The 10,054-nt window shown below is 42.6% G+C and overlaps 1 protein-coding gene across 2 annotated transcripts in view; it reads left to right on the forward strand.

The window, feature by feature from the left end:
• si:ch211-196i2.1 (collagen alpha-1(I) chain) overlaps positions 1–9,951 on the forward strand; it is a 69,932-nt gene extending 59,981 nt beyond the window's left edge. For both annotated transcript variants that reach the window (XM_035608200.2, XM_047329586.1), the window contains 23 exons: positions 132–185; positions 323–376; positions 705–758; positions 855–908; positions 1,482–1,589; positions 1,704–1,757; positions 1,878–1,931; positions 2,080–2,133; positions 2,360–2,413; positions 2,768–2,821; positions 2,917–2,970; positions 3,113–3,166; positions 3,847–3,900; positions 4,220–4,273; positions 4,386–4,439; positions 4,658–4,675; positions 4,887–4,940; positions 5,254–5,316; positions 5,514–5,679; positions 6,038–6,147; positions 6,451–6,531; positions 6,948–7,130; positions 7,429–9,951. In XM_035608200.2, coding sequence (XP_035464093.2) covers positions 132–185; positions 323–376; positions 705–758; positions 855–908; positions 1,482–1,589; positions 1,704–1,757; positions 1,878–1,931; positions 2,080–2,133; positions 2,360–2,413; positions 2,768–2,821; positions 2,917–2,970; positions 3,113–3,166; positions 3,847–3,900; positions 4,220–4,273; positions 4,386–4,439; positions 4,658–4,675; positions 4,887–4,940; positions 5,254–5,316; positions 5,514–5,679; positions 6,038–6,147; positions 6,451–6,531; positions 6,948–7,130; positions 7,429–7,578 — 1,689 coding nt within the window. In that variant the 3' untranslated portion in view covers positions 7,579–9,951. The remainder of the gene's footprint in view (positions 1–131; positions 186–322; positions 377–704; positions 759–854; positions 909–1,481; positions 1,590–1,703; positions 1,758–1,877; positions 1,932–2,079; positions 2,134–2,359; positions 2,414–2,767; positions 2,822–2,916; positions 2,971–3,112; positions 3,167–3,846; positions 3,901–4,219; positions 4,274–4,385; positions 4,440–4,657; positions 4,676–4,886; positions 4,941–5,253; positions 5,317–5,513; positions 5,680–6,037; positions 6,148–6,450; positions 6,532–6,947; positions 7,131–7,428) is intronic.
• Positions 9,952–10,054: the final 103 nt, after the last annotated feature.

Consider the following 10,054-nt stretch of genomic DNA (forward strand, 5'->3'; position numbering starts at 1 on the left):
TAACATCTATAGGAATTTAATTAAGAATTGATAGAATTGAAATAGCGACAGGTTTGTTTTTAGCCCCTGAAGGCTTCAGGAGAAAAAATCAGTTAAATATTAACTAATGTCACATTGGTTCTGTTGACCAGGGGGAACCGGGGCTGATGGGTAAAGTGGGACCTGCAGGTCTGGTGGGGTTACAGGTGAGTGGACTTTAAATGAACCTTCACTGATCGGTTCTCTGCTGTGATTGATATTTATTGATCCATCTGTCAGATATGTTTTGTCTGAATTGTTCTTCTTCACATGTTCAAACCAATGTGTGTTTGTGTCATGTCAGGGACTCACAGGCCTTCGTGGATCAGCGGGACCAGACGGACTTCAGGGACAGAAGGTAATAAAACAGTCCGCTGTCATAACTACACGACAAAACAGGACAGAGAAATTAACATGTCGCTCGTTGCTAATATTGTAGATTGACTTTTATTGATATTGAACTGATCACATGAATGACTCATCATCAAAGTCACGATTTGGATTACTGATACAGATTTAATGTTATTATTATGCACTATATCGTATACTGTACATCATAAGCTGTCTTTGCATTTGCACTACATCATATCTGATTATCAATGCATACAATTTTAAGGTTTTTTAATCAATAAAACTAGAGTAACTGTTGAAGCAGAAACATAAATGATTTTCAATCTTCTCTCCAGGGGGAGTCTGGGCCCTTAGGAATTACTGGAGCTCCCGGGTCGGGAGGCCCTCAGGTAAACTCTGATGCCATTTAACATTTTGAACAACACTGTATGAGAGTAAGTGTGCGGATATCCATTAATTTCTCTCTCTCTTTGTCTTGTTTTTAGGGAATAATTGGAGCACGTGGCATCAGAGGCGACGCAGGGAGGCTGGGGCCACCTGTAGGTGTCCTTCAACATCTTGATTGATCTAGATGATTTATCCTCACATATTGGCAGATTATGTAGTTTTGTCCCCAGTTCTGTTCCTGGAGTGCCGCTAATGGAGACAACTATTTATTTAAAGCATGATTATCCCTTTGTTCCGTCTCAGCGAACATTATAAATGAAGTATTAATGGGGTGACGAAACCTGTAAGTGATTAAGAGAGAAATATAGCTGTGATATTTAATTATCCTCTAACAACCAAAATAATTCTCAGCAGTGAAACAAACATTAGAAAGTTTGAGCTTGTTTTCTTCTCTTGGTCACATTAAAATGTAAATTACCAACCAGAAGGAGAAACAAATTACTTTTTGTCCGTTGTTGCTAAATTAAAATATATGTAAGCAATTAACTAACGGCTGAGGAAGTACAATTAAATGTATTAGTATTAGTAGTATTTGATGTCTGATATTTTACTGAACAAGGTTTAATTTACCCTCAAGTAAAATCTGATTTTAAGCCCAAAAGAAAACCAAAAAAAGCTTAATAACTCTTAATAACTAAAGCATTTTTATGCTGTTTCCATGGCAGGGTCCAGTGGGACAATTCGGACCTCAGGGAGACCAGGGACATAAAGGGGAACCGGGGCCACATGGAGAGAAGGGAGAGCCAGGAGCCCCAGGTCCGACAGGGGAACAGGTTAGTGTGGCGTTCATGCACCTATTCTATAATGACCATTATGAATATGACCTTAAGAAATGTACTGTGCAGATATCCATAAATCTAGCTCGATGATATTGATTACCTGTGCAGGGTGAGGACGGTCTGCCCGGAATCCAAGGTCCTCCAGCTCTCCCGGGCTTCGAGGTGAAAACTGACCCAATAATAATCATAATAAGCATCATCAACACTGTCTGATGTCAATTACTGCTGAAGATTTTCTTTCTATCCCTTAACAACTCTGACTTTTTCCAATTTCTTTTTCAGGGGCCTCCTGGAGAGATGGGACCCCAGGGGCTCCCAGGTCCCACGGGGGCTCCGGTAAGTACAGCACAGAAAACACACTGCACATGATGAAATCACATGTCGTCCCCCCCCCCAGCAGCTGCTGTATTATTAAAAAAAATCATAGAACAGATGTGTTTGTACAGTACGTTAACAGCAAAATGAGAAAAAAAATTGTTTGCAGGGAGCGCAGGGACGACCAGGACCCGAGGGGAAGAACGGCATGAATGGCGAGAAGGTGAAGTGTTTCCCTGCTGATTCCAGACATAACGCTAAGCTGAACTAACCAGAGAAGCTCCATATTTATTCTTGGGACATGACAGTGGCATCAATCTTCTCATCTCACCAATCAACTTGCTAGGAAAATAAGCATATTGCCATAATATCTTTACTTCAGAGATATAAAGTTGAGCCCAACTCCTGCAAGCATTTGAAATTTAGTGAGATTTGTTTTACACCTACAGGGGGACGATGGCACGAATGGTTCACCGGGGAAGACGGGTCACGTCGGCAGGAGGGTAAGACCCCTCCGCTTCGGTGTTGTGAAGATTTTTTGCAGATGAAATGCAGTTGTAAATATTAATTTGATGAATCCGTTAAGTCATTATCTCTGTTTTAAATTCTATTATCATTATCTATTGTAACTCTGTGGAGGTGAGAAATTGTTTAGTGTTGAAAACAGGGATTTTCATTCAGATACACGGCGGCGTGTGCGTATGGGATAATAAAAGAGAAAAATGGCCGATACAGCCGTTCTGACAGTCACTGCACAAACCGACTCATACATAAAATATTAGGTTGTGAATAGGTTGTGTCGTACGTGTGCGTGCTCTCGGTTGCCTCATTGAAAAACATGACAAACTGGTTCCCAGGGGAAACGGGGGAAGGCTGGAGCCAGGGGGACCAGGGGCGACAGAGGACCAAAGGTGGGACATAAGGAAGCAGGAAGCCTTGTGTACACGTCGGTACGTTATGATGTATGAGTCAAACTGTAGATTGTGGTTCTTTTATTCTCGTTCAGGGCGAACAGGGAAAGAGAGGCCTGGAAGGTGTTCCCGGGTGGCCGGGTCTCATAGTAAGTCAATTTATTTCTTCACTTATCGTCCGTTCATCTCTGAACAAATCGACCCACAGTCTGTCCTCTCTGCAGCGATTTGGAGACAGAGTGCAATTTTATCAGTCAGTGATCTGATATGTCTTCTGTTTTTATCACTAAGGGAATCCCCGGGTTACGGGGAGAGTCGGGGGATCACGGTGAAAAGGGAAAGGAGGTAAACAAGTCGTGGTTTTTTTTCTTGTGCAAAAATAATGAGATGTTTCTCTTCGGTTCAGTGCGTTTTTGTATTCCTTCCATTTACACTGTCTAAACTGAAAATGGCTTCAAATATAGACGTAATGTACCTTTTCTCTTTCAAGATATCGAGATTGTAAATGAAGAAACATTGGATGTGAATATTAATCCAGCTTTTTTTAAATTTTGGAATAAAATAAGGAATATACATTTCAAGTAAAATTTATGAGAACCAACAAAATACAGTAAATTAAATATATATATACACAGTATATACATACATATGCATGTACATGCATTCATACATATATCCACCCACCTGTCCACACCAAGTAAAAGTAGTAAAACAAAATAAAGAGTTAAGATTATATAAGATAGAGTCAAAGAGAGCACCACGGAAATGTTCAAATCGACCAATCAGAGCAGAACAAGGTTCCTGTCAAACCTGACATCAGCTAAAGTATCGTAACCAATAAATGACATGAAAAAATACTTTCCAAAGCAGTGTTCCGGTCTTTACAACCTCTTCGAGGTAATAACAAACAACTAAACCTGAAGTTTTCACGCGGCTATGATGGTTTCGGCTTCTTTTACCTGCCGCGTTCAGTTCGCTTTCATCACCTCACAAAAATGTTTAAGCAGCTGTAATTGTGTCCCCAGGGTGAGAAAGGAGACATGGGGCTGCCTGGACCACCTGGAGGCGATGGCACGAAGGTGGGAGCCGTCGAGGGGTTAAATGTTAAAGGAGATAAACTGAAGGGGCTCTGTTTTAAATCCACTTTGGCTAGTTTAACAGCGGACGAGAAGGTCACTGCGCCCGGGTGTATGGCTCCTAATTGACCCAGAATAAAATAAACCAATGAGGATTTGCCAGGTAGTAAGAGAGAACGCTTGACTGTACAGGCCCATGTAGGCACATGGTCGCGATAACAACAAACTGAGATTGAGAGATTTGGGTGACTTGGAACATTTGGACAAGCAAGTCTCAAGGGAAAAAAGTGCATGAGAATATACCTCTCTTTTTTTGTTGCAGGGGATTCGCGGCCCTGTTGGGTTGCCAGGTCCAGAAGGCCATAAGGGAGAGCAGGTACATCAAAATAAAGTTTGCAGTTTGTCGTGTTAGTTTCACCCTTGTGTGTTTGAGACTAGAAGTCTAACGTATGGTTCAACTATGATCTCCACTTCTCTGTTTTGTTAAGGGGAGTATTGGTTTTCCCGGTCTGAGGGGGACGCCAGGGACGCCAGGGCTGCCTGTAAGTTTTTAATTCACTCAGTTAAACACATGTATTTTGCCTTTCCTTCATAGAAATACATTTTGAATATTAATTTTCCACAGTTCAGCAGCACATGAATACACTGCTGATGGGTTCGTCATGCAGAAGATAAAAAGGACTCGGAAGCTCTTTGTGGATATATGTTCTTCCCAGTGGGAAAAATCATGCTAATGCCCTTTTCCTCTCCTCCGTTGCAGGGTCTGTTTGGATTTAAGGTAGGAAATCACCACTTCAAACTTCACCTCTCACATCCAGTCGGGTTTACTTTCAAAGCACATTCAATCGTACAGCTTTTCTCACTGGTGTTAGAATGTAATTGGATTTCTGCAGGAATCTCCATTTGCCATATCAGTGTAGATTGATAGTTGATGCTGTGACATTACTGAGCAGAACGGTGACCAATCACAATGTGGCGCTCATCTGCAGGGTTTTAAAGGATACCAAGGTTCTCCTGGTCAGCCTGGCAGGAAGGGCCTCCCGGTGAGTTTAAACACAGTCACACAACACAGGATAAAACTCTGAATCAAAGTTTAAAGCATATTATGGTACTGTAAAGAATACACACAAATACAATGCACTAGGTAGGGTGAAATATGAGATAAACTTAGTGAGCATACTTTTGTGTAACTATAGCTTGACAGGTGTTAAACCTGTATAAGCAAAAATAGAGAAAATAAAACACTACGCACTAAATGAATATTTGTTTTTGGCAGTTTACAGCTTTTTTCAGACTGTTTTATAACATCTGTGATAGATAAAATGTTTTAAATATAATTTTAATTTGGTGTTTCAGGGTCCTCCGGGCGTTCCTGGACCTTCAGGACAGTCTCTCAACTTGACCTTGAGTCAACTCAAGGCAAGATTTCATATCTTCAGTGTCCAAGTCAAGTATTTTGTTTAATGTGGGATTCAAATCATTTGGTTTAGAGGAAAATAATCTTTGAACATGATGTTGTTTTTTGGGTTTATTGCTGTTTTCTATTCAAGTCAAAATCACACTAGACCTTTTTTCGTGACACACTCATGGTTTCGTAATTCTCTTTCCGTGTCCAGGACCTGATGTACGTGTCCGATAGGCCCAACTACTTCCTGCTCCAGACTCTGCTGGAGTCTCTGCAGCAGGACCTCCGGCTGCTGGTGGATCCTCCTGACGGCAGCAAGGAGCGTCCCGCCACCACCTGTCTGGAGCTCAGGCTCTGTCACCCAGAGTACAGCAGCGGTCAGTTACACTACAGAGACCATGATAAAACACTAATCCACGCTTAGATTCTGTGCTTTGGACAACACTGAGGTACTTGGAGTTCTGAGCACTGCCCTGCCACTGTAGGTTCTCTCACATGCTTCGAAGGGCAGGTTGAGGCGAGGAGGTTTCAGTTGGTTGCAATATTCAATATAACTTCACTGCTAAGACGCCAATAAGTCCCACACACACTGAACCTTTAATCTTCCTGTAGTGCGGCCTTGTATGTCGGAGTGTCTGCGATTCCAGTACTGATCCCCGTCTTCCTCTCCGTGTGCAGAGCGTTACTTCGGTCCATTCCGATCTCACTGAGCTCCCACCAACCCTCTCTCTGCAGGAATGTATTACATCGATCCCAACCAGGGCAGCTCGGCCGATGCTCTGCTGGCCTACTGCAGCTTCTCATCCGCATCGACGCAGACCTGCCTTCATCCTCGGGACTCTCAGGTAGGACGACGGCGGCCGGAGAAAAGGCGGGATGCAGGACATTTCACCTCTGGGCCCACGACTAACGTTAACTTTCCCAAAGTCGATGCTACATTAAACACTGACTCGCCCGTCAAAAGAACAACATGAATTGGTCATGGGGGGAAGTGGACGCCTCAGCATCTGATACTAAGGTTTCCAATTTACGCAATGCTAATCACCCTGCGGAGCATAATAGACCTTCACAAGTATCTCACATCTCACCGCGGGACTCGCAGGATTCAGATGGAATTGCTCTCTTTTCCTTTTCCCCTCCGCCTGCAGCTGCCCATGAAAACTTGGATGAAGGAGTTTTCCGAGGAAGGATCTTTCGTGTGGCTCAGCAGGCTGGAGCAGGGCTTCCAGGTGGGTGGACCCCTCTGCGTCCCGGGTCGCTCCCAGAGTAAACATTCACCGTAATATCCAGCAGTTACAAGTTGATAATCATATTCGTTCAAAAATAAATTGCTAATAAAATGTTATTGGACATTTGGGGGCAGTAGAAATCTTTTTTTATGGTTTTTATGGGCAGTATGTCGGCAAGGGATGTGTTCACATCCAGAAGGAATGGACCCACATTAGCATAATTTGTCTTTTATTGTTCCTGTCCAACAAGATTTCAAAATTTCTCTCTTTTATTTCTGTTTTTCTCACAATATCTCCGTAGCTGCAACACTTTGTAACTTTGTCCATCACAGTTGGAGTAATTGTGCTTTTCTTATTCATTTTCCATACTTGTTAACATTATTGATCATGTATTAAAATCATTCTTCTCTCTCCAGTTCTACTATCCAGGTGCTAACGTGGTGCAGATGCGTTTTCTGAGGCTGCACAGCAGCACCGCCGCGCAGAACGTGACGTACTCCTGCCACCCGGGACACAGACTGGGCCAGACGGACACGGACATCAAGTTCCTCACCGACAGCAGGAGGCAGAGTTACCTCGGAGCAGTCAAAGACTGTGTGGTAGGTCTGCAGGAACCTTTTGGTTCCTTGAGAAAAGTTCCAGGGAATAAAAGTTCCGAAATACGGCTTTTGTGCTCTGGTGATGGCTTGAGCTCGAAGGCATCATTATCTCTGACATCCCCAGAAATATGTTGGTTTTTTTTTTACCATTGCATAGACCAAGCAATTGATTAAATACAAGAAGAAGAAATAGATAATTGAAGTAATCGTTAGTTGCAGCTCTAATTGATAGAAAACAAGAAATGAAATATACTTAAATATCACTGTCACATGTGAAACGCGTGTGTTCTGATTCCAGCCCGGAGAGGAGGCGGTGTCCGTTGCCCGTGAGTCCGTGTTCGAGTTCGAGGACCTGCAGCTGCTCCCCCTGAGAGACTTGGCGCTGATGGCCGGTGGAAACCTCACGTTCCCGTTCGGCTTCACAGTCGGACCCGTGTGTTTCAGCTAGAGCTGCTGGAAAACGCTGCGCCGCCCCCAGAGGGGTCCCACAGGGGGGTCCCACAGGTCCGGGACACACGCACCGGACCACGGTTCGAAAAACACGGACACCGAGAGGAGCAACTGGAACACACACTGTATCCTCCCAACGTCGAAGGACTCCTCGTCCTTTTCCTCTTGTATTCGGGGATTTGATCTCTCAAGTTGAGTGACTCCATATTAATGAATTTGAGAGGGCGCGCGGGGCCCCCGGCCTTTTCTTTTTACGGAGAAGTCCATTTTGTTTACAGAGACATTTAACTTGCATTGAATAATTTAAAAAACCTATGTTGTTTTTTTTAACCTTTATACGTGTTTGCCTTTTGTGATGTATTCAGGGCTTCTGTTATAGCCTGCCCATTGTGTATAGAAAAAAAGTCAGGCTGCCCCGAACAATGTGTTCCGGATGGGGACACAGCTACTTTACTGTCGTCCCATTGGCCAGTGATTCTCTCACTGGACATCCACTACTTTAGAAACTTTCTCAAGTTGCAAATCAAGTTTTATTTGAAAGACCCAAATTTTATTTAATTCTAAGAACAATAAAAAAAAAAGGGGGCCAGTCTTTTTTATCTCATACATACTTGATACAATTCCTCATTTTCTTTAAAATAAAAAGCAGCGTTTATCGTTTTTACAGTTTCATATAATTGTATGTTCTTTTAACAACTCAGGTATAATACTTTAATGATATATATAGATATATATATATATATATATATAGACACATGGGCACTTAAGCTGATGTTCCCACAGCATGTTGGTCAGTTTTGTAGTTCAGCATTATCACAAGACAAACGATGAGAATAAATCCACAACGGGACCAAAAGCAACAGTGATTTGATTTTCTTATCAAGTATTCCCTGTGAAGACAAAAGCCTGAAACATATTACTCCTCTGTTCCACGGAGCTACTTTGCTTTCCAGTCTCATCCACACCGTCCTGCTACCGACTATAGTGAGTCGAGCACTGGACATGTGGAGAGGTGCAGCTCAAAATGAGTCCGCAGCAAAGGCTTTGGTCTGTTTGTGATGTTTGCTAAAGACCACAGTGCCCAGCTGTTATAGGAAACCAAACAATATTCAAGAGTTTTAAAGATTTTACATTTTCAAGACGGAACAGATGGTCTTGAGGAAAAGGTTCCACTGACATGTCGGGGAGGTGAGAAGGTATTCACAGCTGGACCTGCACATTGTTGGTTTTGGTCTTTTAATTTTATTTGCTGTCAATAAGAAAACAATTTGACAACGCCGGCCTTATCCTGTCAAGGATCCATCGTTTCTACCATTGGTCATCTTTTGGTTTTAAACAATAAATAAAATTAGCAGCATCCTAGTAAAATTGCCACCGTCTGCATTAAGCCAATCACAAACAGATCCCTGGAACACCTGAGAGTGTTAGACGTTCATCACCCAGTCAGAATGTCAACAGAGAACGATAAATCGATAAAAAGAACCCAATGCCAGACTAAAAAATTGAAGGAACACTATGACATTTCAATCTGGTCTTCGAGGTCCTTTTTCCTCCCATTTCCATGAAGGTCCATAAAATTCTTTAACAATGGAAATTTTCAAGTGCCTTAAGGAGAATCTCTCTTATTGTCGTTATTCTCAGACTGGAGCAGCCAGAGCAAACAGTTCCACCCGTTTCCTCACGGAACAATACTGTATTTCTTTCACTGTACTGTAAAGATCACGCATCAGATTGGCTGTATAAAGTGCAAGTGCAAGAGACGCAGCCCATGTTACAGCTGCGTGGCTTCTTTGACCCCTGGTGCCCGTTACTACCCACTTAGCATTGAGTAATTGCCGTTGGCCTGAATTTCTGCTTCACTTAATCTGCAAAGTGCTTGTGTCCGGAGAAAGATAAAAAAGGAAGAAGCAAGGGCTCGTAGCTTCTCAGCAGAATCAGGATTGTGTCCCACAGCCGCTCAGCAGCGAGTGAAGTAGTTTGGTTGTGCAGTCTGCAGGGAAGTAGAGGAAACAGCAAAGTCTACCTGCCTCGTCAAAACGGAAGCTCTGCCACTGCTATCTCATTAATCCTATCGTCAACCAGATGAATTAAAAGTTTAAGGTTTTTAGCCGATAGTCTTCAAATTCTGGCCTGGTGTATATTTTTCAAATGTTTCCTTTTTTGTATTTTTTTGATTCGTCATATCATCATTCCATATGATTGCCTTAGCTGGCTGAGACTGATCATGATTGTTTACTTGTGTTGTACAAATTGTCATTTAAAAAGAAGAAGAAAAAGAAAATGACATGCTGGACATCTGTGTTGCGTGATCCCTTCGTCAGCTCATCCAAAGACTTGTGTCAGCTGAATAAAATAAAAAAGACATAACCAAAGGTTGACTCGGTGTAAAAGTTTTGTTTTGCAAGCGTTTTATTGTAAACGAAATCACATGTTGGCATGATGTCAAGGGTCAGAGGTAACATGAATGGAAACAT

Source organism: Scophthalmus maximus, chromosome 20, assembly GCF_022379125.1.
Source record: "Scophthalmus maximus strain ysfricsl-2021 chromosome 20, ASM2237912v1, whole genome shotgun sequence".
Lineage (NCBI taxonomy): Eukaryota > Metazoa > Chordata > Actinopteri > Pleuronectiformes > Scophthalmidae > Scophthalmus > Scophthalmus maximus.